The following is a 27,727-nucleotide window of genomic DNA, read 5'->3' on the forward strand; positions in this document are numbered from 1 at the left end:
ATCCTCCTAGTTGTCACTGAACTACAAAACTGCTTTACTGATTGCATCAGAATAAGCTATCTAACTAGATGGAATGAGTCATTTATTCAGTGTTCATAACAGTTAAGCTGTTCAGAAGCTGCTTGTTTGGGAGATTTATCTCATAATTAGTTTTCCTAGGGAAGATCTGCTGGGAGCTTGGTCACTGAAGCAAAACTGATAACAGTATCTCTACACATCGCTTTCGGACTCATCTGTCTTGAGCTACCAAGTATACTGTATGCTCATTAGTCTTACTTAATACACAGGATTCCAGTAGCTTAGAGGTGACAATATATTTTTTTCCCAAATATTTTAACCAAGAAAACATGGAGTTAACACTATGAAATGTAATAAATGTGACACTCATGCAGACATCAAGCAAAATAGCTCCTGAAGACTATATGAAATAAAGGAACTAGAAAGTTGCTCTTTAGAGAAGATGGAAGAAGTACTGGAAACAAGAATTCTTAGATAATACAAAGAAAAGAGGAGGAGAAAAAAAGAACAAGAGAAAGAGATGAGACACATACAACAGTTGTATTTGGAGCTGAATGAGTAACACCAAGAGATGAGATCTCCACAGAGATGGCACAGAAAACACACATGGAAATTATGCTAGAAGAGATGATAAAGCAGATTAAAAATGTATACAGTAAAACCATTCTGAAAACTAGAAGAATTTTAGGAACACAGGATCGGAAAGTGAGTAACAGGAAGTTACAGCAAATTATATCTTTCCAGAAATGGTGAGTAGCTAATAAAGAAGATATTTCTTCCTAAGATAAAACATTGCAATTCATGAAATGGGCATGACTGAAGGAACAAAGTGATTACTAACTACATTTGCAACCTGTGCCATTGCAAGTCAAGAGAGCAGCCCCTATTTAGCCTTCCTCACTTACCCCAAATTTCTTCAAATTTTGAAAGCTTGAAACTGTGTGAACACTATAAATATGCTTTGGCATATTAACATACTTGTGTGCAGAAGCAAACGAGGTACTAGTTTCTACAATTAATGTAGAATGCTATTTTGTTACTCTCAGTGGTCAAGGGTTTCTCACTTAAGATACTATCTTGGTTTTTGCCCCAGCCCCTAAACACCTCCAATTAATGGGATAAAGAACATAAAAATTTGTAGACACAGAACAATATTGACCATACCCATAAATGATTCCCCATTTAACTTAGAAGAACATAACATGTTGTTTTATTTACATTTCACAAGGAGAAAAATTATTAACTGTTTGGCATACATACCCCCAAATCATTAACAACACTGCATGTCTGCAACAAATTAGTCTTATGAAAAACAGAGGACTGAATGTAGCCTTCTAATTAACTTCTGTAATCTGGTTTTTTCCTAAGGCGTACGATACATCTTCATGCAGTGCTTTTAAAAGAAGTGAATTCCAGATGTTGATCTTAAAACTTTATACAATATACTATATGGAATTGTGTCAGGAATATATCTAGTATTTTTGGGGAACATAATTTTACTGACACAGAAAACTGTATATGTGAACTGAGGTCCTTCATCTTTTCAGAACAGCTTAGTATCCACAATGTAAACCTACAGATGACTTTAACTTTTTATCTTTTTTTTGTTGGGGTTGTTCTCCTGGTAGACAGAAAGCAAATTTTCGGTGTTGTTTACCATTCTCATTGCTATAGTTCATCAGCATGCCACAAAAGACAGTCAAGAGCTTCTCACTGGCTGGATCTGTTTTACTGCACAGTGACCTTAAATGGTCTACTACAATATGTGCACCACCTGCATGGTCAACTGCGTTCCTGCCCTCATCTGTAAAACAAAGAGTTACATTAAAAAAAAATGAAATCAAAGCCGTCGAATCCCAAACATAACAGTAATCATACAAAATGAAGTTTTTAAACAGAGTGAAGCCATTCTTCCAGTGTTGTCAAATTCATCTAGAGAGATGCTTGAGGGCCAGCTTTTAGTGCAACAGAGCTAGGAAAGTGAAAACACCTACAACAAAAGGGATTAACCACCTGGCACTAATACCTTTGTAAAGAAGTTCAGTGTTTGAGGCAGAGCTGCTGGAGCTGATAAATAAAATTCTGAAGATACATTCAGTTTAGCCAGAGGGAGGTTCTGGGCACTTTACAAAGCCTAGTCCATATACAGGTAAATTATTCTTACCATTATGCAACTTGAGAAATTGAAATACAGAAAATAAATTGCTTGAGTTACTTAAAAACAAAACGGGGAATAAAAAGGACAAAGCAGACAGAGGTACTAATTCAAAGTGACGAACTCTGTTCATGCACTCACTCTGCCACACAGCATGTTCTTTGTGCTTCTACAGCTGAAATTTAATAACACTATCAGATTCTTTTTGTATGGCTAAAAGAAAGATTTGCTCTACATCTATAAAAGGCTACAATGTTCTGAAGTGTTGTAAATAACACATTATAATCTTTGTATGGAAATCTTCCTATATAAAAAAATCAGAATTTGATGTAACAATTGCCTTCTATTACATTAATCATCAATACTGCTTTCTTTCCCAGCAAGCAATCAGCAATACTCAACAGTCAATAACCTAAATTCCAGGGCTTTCAAAAGAAAAGATATTTAAATGTGAGCTACAGTTGGAATCAACTGGAAAATCTGGATGAAAACAAAACCTTGTTCGGAAAAAGCAATAAAGCAAAAGTTTTTGCGTAATAAGAAAAAAAACCAACCCTCTCCCCAATTTCTTAATGGCCCCAAAGCAAATCTCCTCTTTTCCTTGTTATTCACCACTCTACCATCAGTCCTCTCTCCCCCCCATCATACGTGGAGGCCAAGCTACCAAATTTTCAACATTCTGCAAGGTACTCAGCATGAAAACCAAGGCTGCACACATCTATAATATGATCTTCCACTATAAAATGTTCCAGAACTCTGCAAAAAGAAGTTTTTAAATCTTCCAGTTCTTGTTAATATTATTTATGAGGCATACATACCCTTATACTAGATATAAAAACCAGGATTATAAGTATTGTATATAGGAACTGCAGATAATTTGCTGAGTGGAGTTGGAACATTAATTCTTGGTGGATCTTAACTATTAGGATTATTACCAAAGTGATAAGTGTTTTGCAGAATAACTGAGATACATGCAACAGAGAAAAACATCACTGCCACGACTGTTTCCACTTTGGACAGGATCAGGGTATCAGAAGACTGTGTTTTGCTGCAAGCATGTATACTCCATATTGAAAAAAGAGATAGTCATCTATTTACACTCAAATTCAAGGTAAGATTCTGTGTCAAGGAAAGACTATAAAAAAAAGGATAAATACAAAATAAACCTCTCACACATTTGATGTTATAACAAACATAGCCATACTGCTGAAATGAAAGGAAGTCCTACATCAAAATACAGTGAAATGATATAGTTAGGTGTTCAGATTCGGTGTTTACATTTACCAAATCTGCAGAGAATAAAATCAAATTCGGTTGGAATATTACAGCATTCTGCTTTATGTATACCTCTTCTGGTATTTTTTATTACAAAAGTAATGCAAATACATGATTTTGTATTTGACTCACCTGTTTTGTGAGTCAAAACAAGTAAGCAAAATGAAACTGAATCACTGATTCTGGATCAGAAAGGCTGAATGTGGTCCTCAATTACTATAATGCAATTAAAATCAACAAACTAAAACCATAATAAAGATTAGCTTCAGATAAGGATCATATCTCAAGCTTGTTCCTGTGTCATGATACAGAACTACATGTAAAATGTGTAAGTGAAGAATAATGTAAAAGTAGAGTCAGGTGAGGGTTTGGAAGCAAGGGTTAAAAAAAACAAAAAAAGGTTACAAGCCAAGTTCCTTACCTGGATGGAATTTGGCAGAACTCCACTGAAAATAATTGTGTGGCAATACTTCAAAACAAATTAAAATCTAAGTCATATATCCTTTAACTTCCATTTTCTCTGGTTTGTGAAAGAAGTTATATATTAAAAACTGGTGTTAAGTCTCTCAATTCAAATACATGACAAAATTTGTATCAACACAATATTTTTGTTAGGTAAATAGATAGTCAGCTTCCACTGTAGAGTCAGCAAAAATAAAGCAGAAAGAAACAGAAACAAATCTCACTCCAAGAAATGTCTCTGTCTCTATGGTATACTCAAAAAGTTAAGTACAAATGAACTTCAGGATCCCTCCCAAGAAGGTGGCAGGCTGTAAGTGCCAGACTTTGACAGGACTACATAGGCTGGCAGACTTGTAAAAGAGATGCCTTAACTGAGTTTGTTGCTCTATCTCTTTCCCATGCTAGAGCTCACCTTGCATGGCTGCTTCTCTGCCCTAAGCGGCTGAGTGAAGAACAGACCTGGGCTAGGGCTATAATTAGGATGTCCTGGTGCTGCCTTCTTTGCCCAAGAGGATTAACTCAGCTCATTAGTGCAGGGCCACAAAGAATCCTGTACCATATGTAGGAGGAACATTCTGAAGGTCCTGACTACCCACTGCAAGCACTGCTATGACACCCCGCTGCATCCACAGGCAAAAAGCTACTTCTGACTCAGAATGCTTCATGTACGTATTGCCAACTTACTTCTCACTACTCTGTCGCTAAGAAACAGATCTTGCACACAAGAATACTCATCAAAGTCCAAATCATTTACAGTCAAAACAAGCCCACAGCATGTTGCCGTGTCTTGTTCTCAATCCAACTATTACCTTGCAGTTCAGCAGCTCTATGAACTCCCACACTTAACGTGCTTCCAGCCTCCCAGAAGCTGTGTTGAATTTTTTTCCTGTGACCTTTTTAAATAAACATTTGCTATTCCTAAGAGAACACTGATTGAACAGTTTAATGAGAGCATTCACATTTCTGCTTAAAAATGCTTTACTACAGCCCACAAAGGGCAATGCTGTTGTATAGCTTTTTTTTTAAAGTACATGTAACACTGTCTAAAGATGCCAGAATGACAACAACCCAAGAGACCAGATATTTTTTCCCTGTAAAATGTACAGTAAGATTTATTACTGAATGAGCTATTACTTCCACAACGTTCTTTAGCCCAATTCAATACAATCGTCTCTAAGAATTAGTACAGTCTCTTTTCTCTATCCTGAGTTGCTGGAAGGAGTTTTATGCAAAAAGGGGTTTTAATGTGGATTATCAAATTACTGCAACTGCTCACATTCCTTCTATGAACAGTCTTGTCAAATTTTCCCATAGCTCAGCCATGCCTGCTCCAATGGATGCCCAAGTCAACAACCAAACTTTTTTTATTGTGTATGATTGTTAGAACTTTAAAATGCAGCATTTAGTTTCAATTTGCTTTTCCCAGGATGTATTTGCATGATTTTCGCTTGAGTTTTTGTCCATAGTTCACTAAGCCCTAAAACAAATCAGTCATAAAATGTAAACAAGAAAAAATAATTAAACTGACAGCTTAAAGAATGAAAACTATGTAAAGCATAAGCTATATACCGCCAGTGAGTTATTTCTAAACCACATGCACCAATACTTTGATTTTTGTCCTCACCGAAAGCTTATTATTTCTGGACATACAGCTAAATCAGGAAAAAGGGCTGTGCCACAGTATAGGCAGATACTGGAAAATATTTAGGCTTAAAAAAACCCACCCATTTCTCAAATAATCAGCTAGAAAACTATTTGACAGCATTTCTTAAAAATGATCTTTTGGGCTTGAAGTATACGATTTGAAATGTTCTGATTTTGTCTTGCAACTGGAAACCTGAATTCTTCTTTCCCCGATTCATGTTCTGCAAAAGTTTATTGGTGTAAACAGCTGCATAGTATAAATGGTGCAACTCAGAGAGGGAAAGGATCATTTGTATGATCAAGGTCCCTGATTTGTATATTCCAAGCTGCCAAGACAGCAACTTTTGGTAACGTGGTAAAAACAGTATTTATTTTAAAATTCTTTTTACTCTGCAATTGGCTCATAATATAAGTGACATACTTCCATTTTATTTTAATTACTACATCTTTATTGCATTTGGCTACAATCCTGCATTTTTTTTGACCAAAATATTGCTTAGTCCTGTAGTAAGTTTATCTTAAAATGCTGGCAGCTATCCTTAACCCTAAGGGTAAGCACTGAGGGTACTGTCTCATAAGCTATTCCTTTAGAATAATTGCTAAAATAATAAATATGTAATCAGTAAACTAGAAATGCTATAGTAGAATGTTGTCTTTTAAAACAGTCTCTTCAAGGATTGGAAATAGGTAGCATTGATCTTTTTGGATAAAACTGTTGCCAGCAATTTTGTTGGGTAATGACAGCTCATGCAGCAGCATACTGGCCTTCTTATGCAACTAGTTCATTCTAACAAACAAATACAAATTTTAAATGTTGTATCCAAATAGAGATGTAGGGGTGTTTTTGGTTGACTCCTCATAGTATGTTCAATGTGTGGACCACAGAACATCAATGCCAACAAGCCCTAACCTCTTTCATGATTTCTTTTGTCTACAGAGTCAGGAGTTTGGCAGAACATTTGAAGGGAAAGGTAAATGTGCCAGGACTGCAATCTCCCTAATGTTATGCTGAGGCAGCAGTCAAATGCAAGCCAGATTCTACTCCACAATTTAATTTCAGTAAAATGTACTTATTTGTCATATTCCTCTTATGTCAGATAAATACAAGAAAAATCATATGTTTCTGATTTCAGACAAAAGAACAGTGATGAGTTTACTGTTTAAGACTTCAATACTTCATTTCCAGTCAAATTCTACTAGTGGACCTGAGATTTCAATATAGCAGAAGAAATGTTTTTATCGACAATGAGGCATCCAATACTACTAGTCTGAGTATTGGCAAATTATTTGTTCTGGATTCCAAGGATACTTCAGAATGTAATTAAAATGTAGTAATTACCCGTACTGAATTTATTTGAAATTAAAGAAGCCAACTAGTATGAGAATGTTCTACTTAGATATAGAAAATTTAGGTAAAGGCCCTCAGAACCGAATTTAGCAGTTCCCCTTGCCTTCCTTTTCATGTGCAATATACTTACAACAGACTCTTCAGGTGATTTTATAACTCTATGAAACTCCACAGTAATTCCATTGCAGTCAAACAAATTACTCTAGGTTTATGAGAGCATAAGTCAGAGCTGAAGCCTGCCTAAGTCAGAGCCAGCCTATGCTTATTATTTCATACAGCATGAAATAAATCATGGAATCCAATTATACACTAAAACAGCAGGCAGTTTTTCTATACTGGTAAATAGGCATTTATAGCATCTCATGCTATTAACAGAATAAACCTGCACAGCACAATTAATTTAGAATTCTTACTCCCAGGCCTGCAGTGAAATGTTGTCTTCTAGTTTCAAACTATCCAAGAACAAGGGTGAGAAGGGAGCGTGGCATGGTCACAGTCTGGTGCAGAATAGGGTCACGCTGCTGACTGCTGCTGAAAGGAGCTTGGCAAGAGGCTTAGACTGGTGTTGTGTGACAGTGGTTCCACCCTCTGAAGGAGCTAAAAGGAGCTGGGTCTCCACCAAGGCAGCCAGAGGAGCAGTCACAGAAAGTGTATGACCCATGGGGATTTGGAGTAGATTAGGAAAAGCCCAAGAAGGAAAAAGCAAAACAAAGCCAAAAGAATCCACCGTAAAGCACATGTGTGAATCCTACTAGGCCCTGGGAAGAAAGAAAATTATTTAAAGAACTGAAAATTAATAAATGGACCTGGAATCTAGGAAGAGCTGGGGCAAGTCTTGCATTTAGGGTCAGTGCTACTTGCCCCAAATCATGAAGCCTAGAGGCAAGTGAGAGGACCTGGCCCTACAAAGTAAATCCAAGCAGCAGCATGTGAACCCATGCTTGTTGTACTCTCCTTGTGCAGCCTGCACAGAGGAGCTGACTAGTAGAAGATTCTTGTATCTGAAAGGCTGGAGGATACAGAAAGACCAGAAAACATCTTGTTTTAGGAAACCTTTTACTTCCTTAGCAGAAGGCAACCCACTGATTTGACCAGAGGGCAACTGGCAATGCAATACAACTGCAGAACAGCCTGAGCTCAAGAGGCCAAGTGGTACCAAGATAGGATTGATAAACTGGACACTGTCTTAGGTAAGTGACTCTTTTCTAAGGGGAATCTGAATGCTGTTGTAGACAGGGTATTCAAGGCATCTACTGTGATTCCTCAGGCCATCCTGCTGGCTGGACAACTAGCCAGACATACAGCAGTCTCAGGATCAAGGAGGCTTAAAGACCAACTTTGCTCATACACACTGTATTCCTAACACAAACCACTTTGCTAGTATGTGTAGTGTGAACTAACTCTTTCCTCACCATTTTTTGCCAAATACTTAAGCTGCAACTTCCTCTGGTGGGCACTGTCTCCTGACTGTACTACTGTACAAACAGCATTATTAGAACTCTCTAACTAAACGGAGTCCTGGTCCCCTGGCTGAGGCATTTAAGGGCTCCACTGCATTAAAGGACAGATTTTACTAACACAGTTCCTCCACAGTTATGTCCAGTTTCTGTTTCTGAGAGTTACACAGTATTCCTTAGATAGGAACACAGCAAATGTGATGCAATTTAAGTGGTTTGGATGTAGTATGTTATCTCTATACTGTTATTACACTGTAGGAAATGCTGTATAAAACCAGATGCCTGTGCAGCTATCATATGAACAACTAAAAGGCTTGGTCAATGCAATAGATGCATGGTGCACAGTGTTACAAAAATCTGCAGAAGTGGATCTGAGAGTACAACAAAATTATATTCTTCGGTATTATTTATGAAGCTGTCATTACATAATTAGACTGTATTAAAACACAAAGTTCAAAGGAGAAAAACAATGGCTGAAAACTTTAAAAAAGACAATAAATTAATAAACACATCCCAATTTTATATAAGCAATGCTTAGCAAGATACTAACAGATTCTTTCTTCTGTCTTCCATAGTAATCAGTTGTCGCTTTCTACCATTGCTGACTTAGTGACAGTCGATATTTCTAGTCACATAATGCCTAATTTTCTAAATAGAGTAAGCTAGACACTTTGCCCATGTTGAGACACTCAACTAACAAGCTTTGTTTTCTGAGGGGCAAGAAATCAACAAGCTGATTGTGCAGTTATCTCTAAAGATGAAAAATTTCACATATCCTTAACAGCAAAGTGAAAAACGACATGAAAAGGGAGGTTGAACTGAAAAGAGAAGAGGGAGCTACCCATTTTGGGTTGTTCACTTAGAGTTACTGAAATTCTAAATGCTTTTCCTCCTGATAAGAATTCTTTTTGTCATCATAAATATTAGGGGAATTCCACGTTTTTGCTTTCCTACTGTGTTTAACTTTGAAGCATGAAGAAATAGGTCAGTTTTCAACTGAAGTTTGAATCTTAGATTTCCTTTTAAGGTGGCAACAAGATCTAGCGAATAAGGGTTTCTTTCTAAGTCTGCTCATGACCCTGGAAACATCTTCCATAGATTTTTTTTTCCTTTTTTTCTTGTTGCCTGTGGCTTCTATTTTGACTGTTAATTAAGCACATGTCTCTGAGCTTGTTGTAATATGAGCAATACACAAACTTTACAGACTATGGATTAAATGCTGGAGAGGAAGAAAGGAAGGAATCAGAAAAAATCTGCTTGGTTTCCTAGATATTATTTTCTTTGTACCTGTACTGACAGAACAGCTATCGACTTATTCTGCTTATTCAAATAATCTTCCTGGAAAAAAAACAGGAAGAGGAAAAGTATTTGCCCATCAGAAAATAAACAGGACCTGTAATACCTATGGACTTTAAAACAAACAGAAAATTAGGCCTCATAGCTTCATCGTAAAGGAAGGAAAAGTTCCAAATCTATGGCAATTTGGTTTGGGTTTTCACACACACACACACGCAAACAAACTCTCCAATGTGGGCTTCTGTGAAGTTTTGGCTTAAGTAATGAGAATTTAGCCATTTGTTTCAGTAGAGTTAATATTCAGTGTAAATTTTAAAAGGAGTATTAGCCTGAGAATGAGAATTCATAGGTTTTGTATCACCTCTCAAATGGGTTTTTTGTTATGTTCTAGGAAGACTTCATCATCATTCTGATTCCATTTAGGCCAGCTATAACATAAATAAATGAGAATAATATTGTTTAATAGCTTCTTAAGAACATTCATGATTAATTGCTGTTAAGTACTAAATATTACTGAGAAAGTATGTGTTGGCATACATATGGTATGCTTAGTTTCTAGCTGATGCACACAAGGATTGCATCCCTAGAATTTTAATTCTCTGCAAGCAAAACAATTTTCAAGCAACAATTTAAGGACTCTGGTCTTGATTTCATGGTATTTCTTGGGAAACAGCTTAGTAGGTGGCATTTGCATTTGGTAGGATCTAGTACAATGATAAGTGAAAAATCATGGTAAGATGCTGCCTAGCTTCATGAATCAGGGTGACCTTCATAAAAATGATCAGCCAGCAGTGTGCTGTTATCAACACCAGTTGTGTTCTAGGACTCTGCTGGTTTTCCATATGGTAATGAAAAAAGTTATGCCATTTTCTAAAGAAAACTGAATTTGACTGCTTTCCAGTACGCTTAATTTCTTAAGTGACTGGCTTTCTGCTTTAGATCCTGAAATTAATCTTATCTCCTGAGACGGACATAACTGCAATTGAGTAGTTTCTTATTTTTGTGCTTAGCTTTCCTTAGCAGATCTCTGCAAGAGGTCTGTATATCCTTATAAGATGAGCAGCTGAGAATTTATAGCATGTGTAAGATCTTTTTAACAAGAAGTGGTATAACGTTCATGTTCCAGTGTTGAGGGTGAGAAAGGCCACATAGTCAACGTTCAGCTAGGAGTCTTGCCATCAATACAAGTAAGACTGCATAGATAACTGAAAAATATACAGCTTGGGAAATGAGAAAATGATCCAACAAATTTCCTACTGAGAAAGGTAGATAAGCAGCTGTCAGAGGAGAGCCTTTATAGAATGAGTTGGCATTTCTAGCTTCTTCCTAACTCTGTAGCTGTTTATATCATGATGTATGGTTGCTGAGAGCATGTACCCAGGCTGGTGGTTTCATGAAGAAACAAGGTTGTGGAGCAAAAAGAAATAGCTCTGAGATTCCCCAACGAGGTCTTTATGCACTACTATTAATATGAATATTGTGGAAGGGCAGATTGGGAAATTTTTCACTTCTGTTACAAGATATATGGAGAGCTTACTTCCCTTTGCCAGCTTTCAGAATATGTGTATGCTCTAAACAGCAAGGACTTGCTTTCTACTGGGTAAGAGTCTAATCTATTCTCAGCTGAGTCAATCAGAATCACTCCCTCTAGTCTGTACGGCTCCTGAACCAGGCTCTAAATATCCCAGCCTTTCAATTCCTCTTAGAATTATCACTTTTGTAGTATAATTATGGTAGCCTCTATCATATGCACAATGCTATATAAAAACACAGGAAAGTAGTTTGTCAATCAGTTCAGAACTGACGTGTGTAACAAATTACCTGTGGAAAGATGAGAGATTAAGACAGCATGTGCATCACAAACTTAATGATAAAAAAATATTGTGAGGCTATTATCAGCTAAGAAAATAATATTAATTTAATATAGCATCATTTTCCATTAAAATTCTTGATAAAATTTATTTGGTTGGCCTGATCTTTCATCTATACAAACTGCACTGCTGGGGGGGGTGTCAGAGTAGGACAGAGATCTGGCTACAGACAGGTTTTGTCTTTCTCCCACATTGTCATGTAGGTCTTGCAAGAAGGTAGGCCAAACTTGAAAACTGTGTCTCAGTCTCCCTGTCCCCCAAGCATTCAATCAGCCACATGAGTCAAGTCACCAGAGTCTGCCCAGTCTACTGGGAATGAAGCCAACAGAGAGAGCAGAGGTGTGTACCAGCCACCAGATTGTTCATTAAGTGATCAGAAGCTGCAATTTGGATAATGTTTTTCCAACTGCCAGAGCTGATAGTAGCAAATAATTTTTAGGCTTTATCTACAGCAGAATTAGCCATTCTGTTCTGACTTAAGACATTGCTTTTTGTAGCAAGAACCATGTTAGGTTATACATAACCTTCTCCAAACAATGGAGACAAGATCTTTATGTTGCATGTGGAGCCCAGGTGCAGGGAGGTATCCTTTATTTGTAACATTTGTACATCCATAAGAGACAGCCCTTAATGAACAAACTTACTGAAGAAATAGCACTGGGGAGAATGGCAGGAGGGGTTGGAAAGACATACAGTAGGAAGGTAGCTATAGTTTGACTCATGCATAAAGAGTGATGAAGCAGGTAGAAGGACAACTCTTGTGCTCTGACTGGACAACGCCTAAGAATTTAGCTTGGACTATAAGCAAAAAACCATAACTGGTGGCTAAAAGGAAAGAGTAGGGCTAGGAGCTTTGCATCTAGTACTATAGTTCAGATACAATTCTGTCTCCAAGTAAGGTTGTGGAACCCGTTGTCTGGGGATACAGAAGTACAAGCAGCTGTACTTGGTACAGGCTGTAGAGACAGTGGGGGAGAAAGCAGGAGAGAGAGGAGGAGAGATCATGTCTCCATTTCTTTACTTTGCACTTTCTGCTTTGACAAAAATTTGAGGGTTGAGGTGTATGTGCCATTTACTAGATAAAGCAGGTAGAACAATTACAGGCTGTACAAGAACATGCAGTAATGTACCTTCTTAAATTGTACGACTGCACTGAACAGTCTGCATGCTGTTGCTTCTGACAAGTCTGCAATTCATTGCTTCTGACTTAAGATCTTTTAGTCTGCCTCAATTGTTTCTTTCATTTCTGCATACAAAAGTAAGGCTGGGTGACTAGAAGACTACTTCACTACTTCATCACTTCATCACTACTAAAAATCTGCCTTCTACTCTGCTTTGCATTTGTATTTGCCTGTATTCTTGATGTTCAGAGATTCACATAATGCACATTTCTTCACAATACAAATACTCTAAAAAGGATGTTCTCAAGGCTGCTTGGTATAAATTTGACCTATTTTTTCCTCTTTAATTGTTTATGAAATGCATTTAATTCTCTGTATTTTCTTCCATGCTCGAATAGGTGATGCAGTGTTATTTTAGAGGGCCAACACTGATGAGCAGCCAGACGACAACACTCTGCCATGTGTACCTCAATAAAGAAGAAAATCTGTCAGTAAGTCAACAGGTTTTCATTTCATGTTTTTTGTGAGGAGATGAATCTGTTCAGTGAGGTCCTTGGCCAGCAAGTGTGTAATTCCCCTTTTACCTTGTGGAAGGTACTAAACCTCTTTCAGCATTGGGACTGAGCTATGAATTACCATTCCACAGCAGCTGTGTTCCAGGAATAGTCTCTCCTGAACTTATGTGGAAATGGTCTTGCCTTCATGTCAGCAACTCTGGGATCTGTCAACACTAAAAAACTACTGCCATTTTCCTTTAATCAAGAAAAAAATTTCAGGCAATTCTCTTCTTCAATGTCACTTTTAGGAGGCCTTCCCTGCAGAAAAAGCCATTTGTCCCACAACTTTCCTTCTGCACCACGCAAACTTCTCTCAAAAATAGAGACCCTATTAACTCATTTTTGTACAAACTGTCACTAAACCAAGTGATGCATGCTTGCTGGGATGAAATACAGGACAACTGGGGCTTTCAGTAAATAGAAAAGTTGCTATGAGCCATCCAATATGGGCTTTATTTCACAGTTTCATTCTAACACTGATTTAGGACTTAAAAACATTCCTCGTTATTGCATAGTATAATTACATGAACAATGTAAGTGAAAAAATGCTCATGTATATGCTAAAATAGTCACTGATGTATTTCAGGTTCTTATACAAGTCCCAGTTTTCAGAAGGGTAACAGCTGCATTTGTCTCAACTGAAAAGAAAAATACTATCAATATATAGCATTTTAATTAAAACTACTGGCCTCTACATGTTGTCTTTGTTATACTTTATGGCTCCTTGTTAGAAAAAACAATAGGAATAAATCGAAATATATTAAATTTTCTAGTAATAAGCATAGTGAAAGTATTTGTCCTAAATAAGAATTCTGGATAGGGTAGATAACAATTAAGCTTAATACAAACATTAAGCTAACATATAAAATAATGCCAGATAGGGTGGCTATGATAACTAGGCACTGTAAATAGCCTCTTCCACTCAAATCCAATATGCTAATCTTAATTTTTCTGACATTTTATTACATTTTATTCATTAATCTTATTCAAATACACAGGGAAGGTAGTGACTGTCCTCCCACAGGAGCACAGCAACACATGGCACACAGAACACATCACTGCCCTACTGTAGATTTTATCAGAGCCAGCTTTGCTCCACAGAAGGTGAATAACACAGCTTTTCTGCAGAGGATAAATCTTGCACTGTAGAAGTCAGCAGTAATCCACAACACCTAATACTGCAAAACCGTTTATGTGTGCCCTTATTGTACTTCATGAAGAGATGTGAGGTGGACAACAATGACATGAATAATTACATAGATTTTACTTATATGAAATAAACCAGTGCACTTGAAAGTGACCTTTCTGTCACACATGATCCTGAAATAAAATATAGTAAATAAATTACGTTATAGAAAAGCTCAACAGCTTCTACTTGGAATTTTCCACGGGGAAGCAGTTGTTCAGTGACTGGTCACCTTAAAGAAAATCCTAAATGAAAGAACTATACATTAACATCCTTAAGAGTAGTTATCTGTAAATGGAAATGCCAGCATGGAAAATACGATTAACTTTCCTGAGGTCAAAGGCAAGGTAATTTAAAACAATATAAAATGTAAATTTTCAAACTTGGATGAAAAAAAGGAGCAAGGAGAAAGGCTACAAATAATTCATTTTTTGTTTACCAGGTGGTATTCAGAACAGCAAATTTTTTAGTAACTACAACACAGTACACAGAAAATTTCTTGTCATATGAAATAAGGCACTAAATCTCAAGATAACAAAATGCTTTTACAATTTCATCTCACTTCCCATCTGCAGACATCCATAGCCTTCTAAATCCTTCATGTGCTTGAAAAAATGTTCCTGCTGTCTCTGCTTCTGCAGAGGCTTTTATCAAAATATTTAAAGTAAGGGATAATGAGGCCACATTTTCAAAACACTGCAACCACTGACTTGGTTTTGCAGATGACATATCTACGCACGTAATCAGCACATGGAGTTACAACTGCATTTCAAAACTCAATTGCTTCTCAGTGTAAAAATTTATTGTGTCCATACAAAGCTAAAAAAACCTCACCAACCTCCCCCCTCCATCACCTATGACTACCAAAAATACCAATATGTAATCTTAGGGTGATTGACTGGCCACGCAAAAATGTTGAGAATTAGCAACGTAGCTCAAACATCATTTCAGCCACATACGCAGCTCTTCACAGCTTTGTGACTGGCAGAATACAAATATTCCCTTCTGACTCTGGTCCCTTCCAAGACATTCTGTTTGAGGAAAAATTAACTGTTCAGGTCTCTGCATATGTAGCACCTGCTCCTTGAAAACCTAGTTCATTGTGTTTAAAAAATCCCAAACCCAGAATCATGAATCTTTTCTATTCTTATATCCAGTTGTATCACAATATTGAAACAGGTTTTTTAATCTTTCTGTCACAAAAACATAATCCACGTGTGACATTCAATTTTCCCATACAATCAGAAGAGTCGTGGTAAATAAAAAAAAAATCAAGGAAAGAGGAAAATAACCCCCCAGTACACAAAGTACAGAACACCAAAACACTCCCCTCCCTTCTACAAGAGCATCTACAAAATAGGGCATATTTCAACACTCACGGCTATCGTAGCATATATTGCCCAGGGCGCGTCCTGTTTGAAGCAATACTTCCTGGTCTTTGCAGTTTAACAGCTGCACCAAAGGAGGGATCAAGCCAGCATCCACACATGGGTTCCGCATAAATTCTGCGAGTAACACAAAGCCTGTTAAAGCGAGCCAGCTGTTTTCAGTTCATCAATTCTAGTTACACTGGCGTGGCAACTGGGCCTTTTGTGTGACTAAACACATGCATAGATAAACAGTGTAAGTTCTCATGAAAGTTTCTAGAGAATAAGCCCAAATCAGGATTAGGGCTTAGTTCTTTCCATTATTTGCTAATTTAGAAGGAATTCAGAGTATTTAATTGACTTCCATGGAAACTAATTTAACATAGTTCAGACTGTGAATATTTTTAGCATCACAAAGAAGTGGTCAAAAGAACAGTGAATTCACAATAAATTCAACATAAATTAAAACTACTAAATAACACAAAAGGTGATATTTTAGTACTTAAAAGTAGTATTCTAGAGCAACATTTTTCACTCTCTATTCTCTTAATCAGAATTCCTGAAAAGCTTTTGCTTTAAAACAATAAAAAAAATAAAATTAAAGCTCAGTAAGAGGAACAGAAAAAGAAAGAATGAGAAATACAAGAGATTATGTGAGCCCAAAGGCCTGTATCTTTCCACAGTCTAACTGATGCCCACCATGGGAGGAAAGGTAGAGGATCCATCCCTTGGGAAGCTCTATCCCCTTCTGTCCCTTCTGGCTGCTGTGTCACAGAGAACCAAAGTATTATTTCACACTCATACAAGTCACAGAATATGATCCTGCTGTCAGACAGATAAAGGGCTGATCTCCAGAAGGAGCTATAGTTAGGCAGGCACTGTGCTGCACATTTTAAAAACGAAGTTTATAGAAGGAACCACCTGATACATCAGTGTTACTTCATAGTCTACTACAGTGCACCCTTAGGGATGTAGTACTGTAATAGGTAAATGGCCAATATGTTTTTGATTTGTTGTGAATGGCAAATTATCACAGGTCATGGGCCAGGTCATCTGGTCCAAAATCCCTGCTCAAGCAGGGTTTTCCCAGAGCACATTGCATGGGACTGAATCCAGACAGATCTTGAATATCTCCAGTGGGGGAGATTCCACAACCTCTCTGGGCAAGCTGTTCCAGTACTCAGTCGCCCACACAGTAAAGAAGTCCTTCTTCATACATTGGTAAGGTCCCTCTTAGTCATCTCTTCTCGAGGCTGAACAGGCCCACCTCTCTCAGCCTGCCCTCAGAAGAAAGATGCTCCAGTCCCTTAACCATTTTTGATGCCCTCTGTTGGACTCCCTCCAGGAGCTCCACATCTCTCTTGCATTGAGGAGTCCAGAAATGGACACAGTAATCAAGATGTACCCTCGCCAGGGCTGAGTGGAGGGGCAAATTATGTCTCTTCCTGATCCTAGACAATGTTGGATCTTTCAAAATCAGTTTGCCTTTGTGTTACTTAGTCATTTATAAAACAGACTCAACCAGGGTGCACAGTCCCCCTAAAAACAGATGAAAAAGTTTTTCTGATTCTGGATGAACAAAATTCCTCATGCCAATAATTCAAAGATTTCACACCATGCCTGAAGTACAACTACATCTTCTTAAATACTCCCTTTGTTGCATCCATTACAATGTTCTTTGAAATTTCTGTAGCTTCAAAATCTAGTCTCTTTTGTAGTTAATCTCGCAGTGTTATTTTAGCTAAAGAATTGTCATAGAGGTAAGCGATAGCCCGTGATGATAAACTTCAATATATCAACAGTAGATTAAGAAGAATCAGCAATATCTAAACACTTGCACAGGTACAAGGGAATATAGTTGTGAGTGCAATAACATGCCTTCTTAAGTTACTGCAACATTTTAAAACTGTGGCCAGATGCTATAGTGTGATAAACAGTGATGATATCCATCGTAATGAACGTAACAAATATCAGATACATCTGTTCTTTAAAATTGGTCTTGCCATGTCCTTGTAATGTTCAATCTATTTCTTTATCACCCAATTTCATCTTCATTGCAACATTTGTTTGCTAAATGTAATTTCTTCCTGTCTTCTCTGTCTCCTCAGCCTCTTCCTCTCAATTGCCTGTAAAAGCTTTTCTCTGGTCCTCAGCTTCTGAAGCACTTTCTTTTACACCTACTAATTTACCATAGTCTCTACATCACCAAAGACAGATTTATGTTTTTCTCCTAGTCTGTAACGGGAAATGAAACCTTTTCTCTTCTAAAACATTGAGAGGTCTCAGTCTGTTCTGCTGTTTGTTTAGGTTCTTCCTCACATGGTGAAAAAGAGTAAGGAACCCTTTTTCCACCCTCACTCCATTTGGAGTGCACAGAAGCTTTCAGGCTCTCATTCAGCAACAAAACAACCAGGCAATATGCAGAGCAAACTCGTATTTATGTAGGTCATGTAAGGGCAAGAAGTAAAAGAAATGGTGCCATATATAGCAAAATAGATTTCTGAAACAGGAACAAAAATGTGATAACTGCAACCACATTTGCAGTTGACACTACACAGAATAGAAGAAAGAGGAAGTAATCGAGAGCAGAGTCACAAAGTTCCCACTTACGTGGCAGGGAAATGAAGCAGATCCTGTGAAGCAAAGAGTGAAGAATCGCTTAAGAAGTTAGGAGGAGAACCACCAAGGACAGAGTAACATAAACCAAAGGACAAGATTTTGAAAGAGAAATGTGATTGTGATCTAGTATTACAGACTGTGAAGATGATGTTCTCATTCTTACACCTTGGCAAAGAAGATGAGGCTAAAGACCTTGGAAGAGGGTTTAAAAGGTACACGGTGGGGAGAGAAACTCCATGTAAAAAGTGCATCTGAGCCTTCAGATTGCTCACAATTGAAAGGGAAATAGCTGTAGCTGGAAAAACAAGAATGACTAACAGGAGTTTTGTGTGTTTGGATACTCAAAACAGGAGACACTAACATGAGGTCATGCTGGGAGGAAGAAGAGCATGTGGGCTGAAGAGGTGAAACAGCAAGAGCACCAAGAGGTCGAAAGAAAGAGATGAAACATGACAAAACCACTAAAGCAAGTAGAGGAATTTGATGTGACCAGATGCGTGAACGTGTGTGTGTGTGTAAGACCAGATAAGGGGAATGCAAAAGGAAAACAAGAAGTGAGGAAGGAAAAGATGCTCTTTTATCAGTAACATCCAAAGTCAGTCTCTACTCCCAGCTCTGGCAGTGTTGCATGGCGTGACCATAGCGAAATGAGCTCAAGTGCCTGGGTTTAATGCCTACTATCCGTAGGATGTTGATAACACAAATCACTCTAAGTGCCCTGAAGCTTGTTGGAAACAGGTGCAGTATAAGCATTAAACTCTTGTATTTTTATGTAACAAAACAAAGAAAACAGCAGAATTCAAATGAGGTATTCCTTGCTATCCTGCCTAAGCAACTATTTCAACAGAGTTAGAATCCAATGAGAAATACCCAGATGATCTCAGTCTTGAAAGCACTGAGTACCTTAAATAATTTCTGAATACTGTCACTTTAACCTTGGCTGACAGAGGTCCCAGTTACACCTGCTAATGACTAAAAGAAAGATAAAAGCTATTTTGTATGATGAACCAGGTAAAATGCCAGCTTTTCTGAAGTTTGTACATATAACACCAGTTTAAAAGCTGTCAGGAAAAATGATACATTAGAAACTATTCAGACATTTCATGTATTATTTCAGATTTGAAAGGTACTGGCTAAAATGCTCTGTAAGAGAATCTTTCATGAAACAATACACAGTAATCAGTTTAGCCATTGTGAACACTGATTTTATTTTTAACTTTCCTCAGGTAGGAGCTACAAGGACTAACTGGGAGGATACACAGCTGACTTTGATATTCTAAATACACTTATTATGAATTCATTAATTACAGAAAAAACACATAATACTGTATCATAAATCTCTATCATGCTGAAACATTTCTAAGTTGAAATTTCTATGTTTACATTTTTTACTGGCTATTTATCTAAATAATTTTAAAGCTTAGAAAATAAACATATATATCCTTTTTTTGTTAATGTAGTTTCTGAATGTCCATATATAGCACTGTCTCAAATTCAGTAAAATGGGTGGAGAAGGTCACCATGGGGCTATCAGTAAGAAGCTGTATTATTGTGATTCCAAAGAAAAGGTGGAAATGGAATGTGGAAATAGTCAGCAGTAATGTAACCCTTTCTCTGAAGAGGCATCAGCATAAGAGTTTACAAAGGGAGAGGGATAAGGCTGCCAGGACAGCAGTTAAGAGGCATCCTACTTTTCTTTACCTGGCCTCTGGGGAAGGGAAGTCCAAAATGCAATCTCTGCCTCTTTTGCTGGGACAGCAGCAAGTCCAGGGGTGAGAAAAGTCGGCCTCTACCCTCATCACAGGGTCTGCCCGTAGTGCCCTCCTGCAGATATGAGGCCATTCTTCTGACCTCAAGGTATGCAGGGTATTGGGTGAGTTTAATATAATTCTTTATAAAGAAAAATTTAAATAGTCTTTTATTATCTCCTATGTTATATCATACACTATATGTATATAATACATATAAAGATGCAGGCCTAATTCTCATTTGGGACCCTGGACTCTAACACGTATAATGCTCTTTAGGTAGAAGTAACTGGTTTTGGTGTGGTATCAAAGGCCTCATAAAGGTAATAACCTTATCACAAATCTCAGACCAAAGAAATGATCTGCTATCCCTTAACTACCTGTACACATGCTACTGCTGTAACTACATGCACTATGCAAAACTGGCTGCACAAATGGTGTATGTCTTTTTTTCTACATGTATTTCATATAGAAATGCATTTCATCAGTGGTGTGCTATTTCTGCCCAATAAATTGCACTATTGTCTTAAAAACTAAATACCCTGAAAGTAAGAGCTAAAAAAAATCTCAGCAGGCCAAATGCTGTTTTGACTGTATTAAAAAGTAGAGAAAAAAAAATTGACAAAACTAAAGGAGTGAAAGGGAGAGACATGAAAGGTGTCTAATCTATAAAATGAAAACATAAATGAAGTAAAACATACTGACAAGTGAGGTGAAAAACTGAAGATGTTCCAGCAGAAAAGTTCTTGTAGAAAACCTCACCATTTCTGGCTACTTCTGCTATGATGTTAGCTACTTTTGCTGTGCAGGAAGATTGTGGCGTCAACAGATTCGCGAACACCTGAAGAACTCCGCTTTTCTGGATTTTTTCACTTGTCTCCATATCTGAAAAACACATCACACAAAAATGACTTGTGCATCAACTTGCTTTGGGGAAGAAAAGAAAGAAAAGCAGAAGGGAAGTTAAGTCTTCTCAAAAGTAATGATTAAAGTCATTATTTTCCCATATAAGAAGGCAACTGTTATTTCAGTAACCATATTTATTTTATCTGATGTGCTTGTAGAACTTAATACTTTGCCATTCCCAGTCAATTGATCTTTATAAGGTGACTGCTCTATAAGTAAATATGATATAAACTTATGCATACATAGGGAAAGTACTGGAGAGACTGGTAGAAAGACTAAAGATCATGGAGTGATATGTAGCAGACTAAGGTACTATGAAAAGTCAAGGAATGATATTCTGAAAGGATGAACTATTGGAAATGTTCAAAGAATTATGGGGGAAGTCCTTAGAGCTGAAGGTACAGCTTAATGCAGTGTAGGAATCAGGAACTGGAGAAGAGGGAGAGCTAAGATGATCCTGGTCTAGACTTCTCTTATACTCAAATATTTTTTATGTTACTCTGCTAAGCTACAGTAGCTCCAATGTAGAATCAGTAGAAGGAAAAGGGGAAAAGAACACTGAGTTTCCTGTTGTAGAGATCAAAGATTTGTGACTAAACCTTTCCTCTCTCAGCATGCAGTAGAGAATTGTGCAGCTGCCCTGTAACAAGGCCCCGCCTAATATTTTTGGCCAACAGCTCTGTAACAAACTGAAAATTAACACTGATTCAACTGCAATTAAGACAAGATACTATAGATGCTATAACATATTTTGCTAATGCTTTAAATAATGGCATATTTGAGAGGAATACTAGTGTGACATACAGCATGACTGGATGGCAGCTTAAGCTCCTTAAGCCGCTTATAACAGAAGTTGCTTCCCTTCTTCAAAAATGACTGTGAGAAGCTCCAATTGATGTCTTTCGCAAAGCAAAACAAATCACCTGAATGGAAGTCTGCTGTTTGAAAACCCTGTCTCACAGGGCCATTTTTAAGCAGTACAACAAGCACAAACCCCCTGACATCACTTTTAATTAAAGGCGTAAGTGTAAGTTAAAATTTAAAATAACGCTACAGTTTGCCAGTACTGGTGAGAAACAGATGTAGACCTTTCAGGGTTGAACAGACAGTCCTCTGAGCACCACTCTCTGCAGTTTCTTAGAAGCACCCTTAGTCTGGCCTAAGAGCCATCAAGACAGTCAGGCAGGGCGGGCAGCTATACTAGAAATCAATGGAATTTGGTTTTATAAAGTATCTTTCAAGTCCGTGAGAAAAGTGAGGGATACTCCATACTCTTGAATAGCAAAGGAGGAGCCTTAAACTAATCCAACAGTTTTTTCAAGTCAACATCCTCTGTTTTCCCCCTAAACAAGTCAACGCATATTTTGTGCACCACAACCAGCTGGTCTTATAGAGCAGCAGTTTGCAACCACTCTTTAGCTGTGCTTCACCTGTAAACTGGTAACAACATGTCCCTGGGCTCACCACTCACTCTCCACCTCCTCCCTTTCCCCACTCTCAGGGCTGCAATTGATTTTTGACTTGTGGCAGCCCCAGGACCATCCCGCTGCCTCCCAGCATGGGCGAAATCCACTCAAGCTGACTCCGAAAAGAAGCCAGGAGAAGCCTGGCAGAGGTGACTCACACGGGTTTTGTGGCTCACATACAGTATGTATATGCTTCAGTGGCTGGGAGCTGGTTATGTCTAGATAACAGAAAATAGATTAAAAGAAAGAATTTCAAGTCTGGATTGCAGTTATGCCTCCTATTTCTGTATTCAATTCCAATTTGGGATGTTGGTGTTTAGCTAGAACCACTCATCTACAATATGCCATTGATGACATTTGATTACAAACAGCTTAGGTATCAATAAAGGTTAATTCCAACATCTCATGCATAATGTAAATGCTAATTATTATTAACCTGTTTACAATTTACTTAACTGCAATTTTGGAAATACACTGAGAAAGCCTCTCAAAAGATATAACGTAAAGAAGTTTATGGCTTATTTGGAAGCTTTTATAAGTTCTAACATATAGCATATATTTAGGAGCTGTATTCTCCTGTGGATATATACAGAAGAAAGAAAAGTTTGAATTCAGAGAAAATCATATCAGGACTAAAGACTGGTCCAGACATCTTAGCTGTCTGCTAAGGAAGAGTTCCTCCTTCTCCCTTAAGTTCAAAACTCAAAGTACAGAATTCAAAATTCAAAATGTAGGTATCTGTGAACCAGTATCAGTAGGCAGGAAACATTACTGCACTGTCTCCTGTCATGCTGCTGAGATATACAGTATCCAGTCTTATTTTTATAATCTCTAGTTTGACGGACTCATTACTGTGCAAAGCATAAATTACATAAGTAGAACTAAATATAGCCTGCAAGAAGAGGGAAAATAAAATTAAATGCTTCTCCAGGCAAGTTGTGTGTAACCGATACACCCTGATTTATTTTCTTAAGATAAGCAAGTGAGCACCAACAAAAGCACAGACCTCAACAGGCCTGTCAGAAATTGGGAGATCAGCTAGTTGCGATCACATAAATGAAAACAAACCAGTGAATCTTTACTTACTCTTAAACAGTAGAGGAGGCACACCTGCATACACTCTTCCCTTCGAACCAATATCTGAATCTTTCTTGTTACCCAGATTGAGTATCAATGTCAAACTTTTGCTAATCATAAAGGAGAGAAGACTGATTAATTTGACGAGCAGTGAGTGAGTATACCTGTCACTGGGCAGGGACACTCCAACCTCTGCTCTACCCCTGGTGTGTGTTCAAGCATAATTATTTTGGGGAAAAAGCACATTACCCTGGCATCAGGCAGAAGAATTGCTACTAACTATGCAGCCCACAGTGCTCTCTGAGGTGTTTTTTGCCAGGAACTGCCTTAGGTATAAAAAATGCCACAGGGTGCTTCAGCTTGTCTACTCCAAGTCTACCTAACCCCTAACTAAGTTCTTCCTCTGCAGAACACATACAATTTACACTTGGTGTAATATACAAATTAATCCAGTTTCAAAATAGAGAGGTGACAGTATGACATTAAATCTTTGAAAGTAGTTTATAGTAGAACCTCCATATAAGGCATCTTAAGGGAATGTGCCAAGAAAATTACTGTTACATCCTCAGGCACATTACTCTGTTTTGTATCTGCAGAATAAATCCTTTTTTTTTCCCCAGGGATTCTGTGTTCATCACATGAAAGTTCTATTAAAGAAGGTGGGAAAAAATAAGACTGTGCTGAAATATGCAAATTAATTTCTTAAGTCACATGTAATTAGCAGATATTTTAGTTATAGTAAACCAATCTTTCTGGAGCTTTGAAATGCTTACACATGAAAGGGTATTTTAATTGGAACAAGATGTCTTATATATAAACATTGTTAAATTTTTATTTAAATTGTTAATTACCTTGTTAAATATAGCATTTTTGCTTGTTACTTTTTTATGTTCTTTTAAAGGAGGAAGACTTTACAGGCAAATGATGCACAGGGCTGCCCTGCAAAGTCCAGACAAAGATCTTCAACTACTCTTCAACTGTCTGAGAAGTCAACTGTACACTCAGTTCATGTACTAAGTGTTAAAATGCATGTAGAAGAAAATACCAAGTTGGAGGTCCTGAGGTTGATTTCAGCACAGCTATAGGTATATAAGTATTTCTCAGAAGTGCCCAAATGGGACAGTTACTTCATGGCTATTTGCAAAACATTAGCTAGCAGTCCTGTGAGTGACTCCGTGCACACACGTGTGTGTGCAGTTCTCAGCTCTGTTCTGTGGGATGCACCTGAGGCATAACTGTGCTAGGAGGGGACTACAGCTGCAGATGCACTGTAAAGCAAATAACTTCCCTTAATCAAACTAAGCCTTTCTACTCCTTTGGGTTTTTTTCCACTTACAACTGTAGAGTGGCATTGCTATTGCAGGAGCTGCCCATTCATTAAGGCCCATGCACCTCTGTCTCCTTTTTGTTCAGCTTCATATAACACAAGTCCTGTATAAATACGTAAAATATAAAGGGACATACACAGGGACATAAATGAAGGAAAGTGTGTGTGGTGTTATTCTTTGGAGTGGACAATGAAGGGTCATGTTCATACAGCAGTATTTTCACTGTGATTGTAAAAACCATGAGTTAGCGTTCTGCAGAACCTGAGACTGAAAGACCACACACCAATGCTTGCCAAAGGGCTGGTGCTCATACCACTGCCTGGCCCTGGCAGAAATACTGTAGGGTTTGCTGAGAGAATTATAAATTGCTAGTGGCTTTAGCATAGGCAACCCTCAATTCTTGTTTTTATTTGTTCTCTTCAGAGGCTGGAGAAGGCCTGACTGGCTCCCTGTCTGTGTGTGTATATGCATGAAAGAGGTATTATTTATTAAGAATATGCTTCTGCATGCTAGTTTCATTCTGGGTTTCCTAGTAAATTATTAGAGGCTAAATTATTTTGAAAACTCATTTCAGCTGTCATCTTTTGAATTGCTCTTTCAATGTATTGTCCACTGTAGTTAGAGCAAGCAAAACCAAAATATTTCTCTAGGAGCAAGAAAGATCTAGGCAAAATCTCTGCCACATATTCTTCTTCTGTGCTTTCTATACTGGCCAAAAAGGAAATTATAGCCAACATTTCCTTTAGCAGAATTGCACCCCCTTTCAAATCTGTTAGTTTTGTGTCTGAAAGAAACATAGAAATCTAGGTAGCCTGACATTAGGGTGCTAGACCTCAGGATCCTTTTGCTACATGCGATGTCCAGATTTCAAATGCTTTCTTTTAAAGCCTGATTTTCAGTCTGCTTGCACCAGCCCACCTCTGGAGCACCCACTGTCCCCTATCTTAAAGCAATGAAACTGTAGGACTGTAATAATGTTGCTTTAGAAACAGCCCATTTGCACACAATATAATAGTGATGTGCCACAGAAGCAAAATTGGGGGAATAACCCTCTAAGGTTAAACCTGCAGCTTTAGATGTCTCTTTATATCACTAGATATCAAGACAAAAGGTATGTTAGATCACATAGTGTCAAAATCTTATTAATGTCATAGCTGGGTGATTAAAATGTCAATATCCTTGCTTTTCGTGGTTTTTGCAGTGCCTGAAGTCAGAATAATAAAATGTGTGGGCAGGAAGTTTTTTTAATGCCATAGATCAGAGCCAGAGAGCTGAGCACCGTGGCTGCTTAATTAAGTAGCAGAAATCAGTATAGGAAAAAAATTCAGTGAGTGCCCCAAATTAAATCCTACACTTTCTCCCCTCTCAAGTCCTCTGAAATTTCACTTCCCTCTACTCACTCTTTTCTCCTCTCTATATCATTTTGTCTAACTTCAAGTGAAAGAAAAAGCAGAAAGGGGGAACAGAAGGGAAAGGCAAGGTGCATCTGTCAGAAGCGCTATACTACGCCCTCGCTAGCAGAAGAAAGCTATAGGTTCACCATAACTATTCTCTATAAACATCAAGTTTTAGTTACACTGTTGTTAGTAACTCAACAGTAGTTGATGGCTAGCATTGCAATAATTCCCATGTTGTGGAGCTTCACAACACAAATGAGGCTCACCACAGAATTGTAGATAAACAGCTTTGTGAGTGTCCTCTTTCTTAAACAAACCATGTTTGCCATGTACTCTTTTGAAAAACATGTCTTTCTAGCTGCAAAGATGTTTTATAAACCTACTGAAACTACTGCAGAAAATTACCTTGGCTTTAAAATGTTCCTCCTGCAGGTACTCTCATCAGAAAGAGAAAGATGAACACATGAATAAATGATGAGCCACATATATCATGAAAGGAACCTTCCATCTGCACTTTCAGGAGGCAGAAGGGAAGAGAATGAAGGGAACAAGGGATATCTTTCAAACTGGCACATCTTCCTAACCACCACAGTAAAAAGGTTCACAAGACCAAGAGTAAGTACTGATGTTCTCTCCATATACAGCCTCCCTCAAGCAATATCGTCTCTCTCCACAGCCTCCTACTGTATTTTTCAAACCACATAATGAAGATTTTAGTCAGACTACAAGAGCACAAAAAGTGAGTTGTAAAGAACCTCAGTAAAATTATGTGCTCTCATGCAACAAAGAAAGTACCACTGATAAGGAGGCTTTTGCTTAGCACACCTTAGTCAAAAAGGCTGTTCCAGTCATCGAGTCAGTTTTACAGAAAAAAAAATCCTTTAATAATAAGTTATAAATAAAAATAACTGTATAAATTTAATTTCTTTTTGGCACACTCCTCCTCACATGGGGAAATCCCCAAAAATACAATCTGCTTGCTCACTTATCCTTCAAATTAGACACCTTTGAGGCAGGGAGGGAGGATTCTCCCTTAGCTGTGCAAATGTTTCCATCATGGTGTTTGCCCTGTTCTCTTTCTGTCAGCAGCTACAGGGCAACTTCAATTCCTATTTTTAATGAAGAAACAGAGACAGTACACAGATGTTTGTAATTAAAATCTCAGTTCTAACATGGAAGGAAGGACAGATGGAGAGACAGATTCATCAATCAACTAGCTGCAGGATTCCCACTGATTAAATTCTCAAAAAGCTACATCCAAAGTAAAAAAGTGAATTTCAGGATGAGATTCCAGCCCTTGAATAGCCTGTTGCAGGTACCAATGAAGTAAGTTAATAAAAATACTTGTCACCTTTACCTTCAATGAAGAAATATGCATATTAATACTTCCACAAATACTTCACAGCACAAGGCAGAATATTAAAGTTAG

General features: G+C 37.8%; 1 protein-coding gene across 3 annotated transcripts in view; it reads right to left on the bottom strand.

Moving 5' to 3' along the window:
- Positions 1–27,727, bottom strand: part of RAP1GDS1 (Rap1 GTPase-GDP dissociation stimulator 1) — a 93,809-nt gene that overhangs the window by 23,553 nt on the left and 42,529 nt on the right. Inside the window, exons 3-5 of one of the 3 annotated variants that reach the window (XM_027738161.2) lie at positions 20,887–21,009; positions 15,770–15,895; positions 1,676–1,822 (exon numbers count right to left, since the gene is read on the bottom strand). In XM_027738161.2, coding sequence (XP_027593962.1) covers positions 1,676–1,822; positions 15,770–15,895; positions 20,887–21,009 — 396 coding nt within the window. The remainder of the gene's footprint in view (positions 1–1,675; positions 1,823–15,769; positions 15,896–20,886; positions 21,010–27,727) is intronic. The other 2 variants (XM_039384236.1, XM_039384237.1) reach the window with 2 other exon arrangements.

The sequence above is a fragment of the Pipra filicauda genome, unplaced genomic scaffold (genome assembly GCF_003945595.2).
Source record: "Pipra filicauda isolate LSUMZ 115617 unplaced genomic scaffold, ASM394559v2 scaffold340_size778089_pilon, whole genome shotgun sequence".
Lineage (NCBI taxonomy): Eukaryota > Metazoa > Chordata > Aves > Passeriformes > Pipridae > Pipra > Pipra filicauda.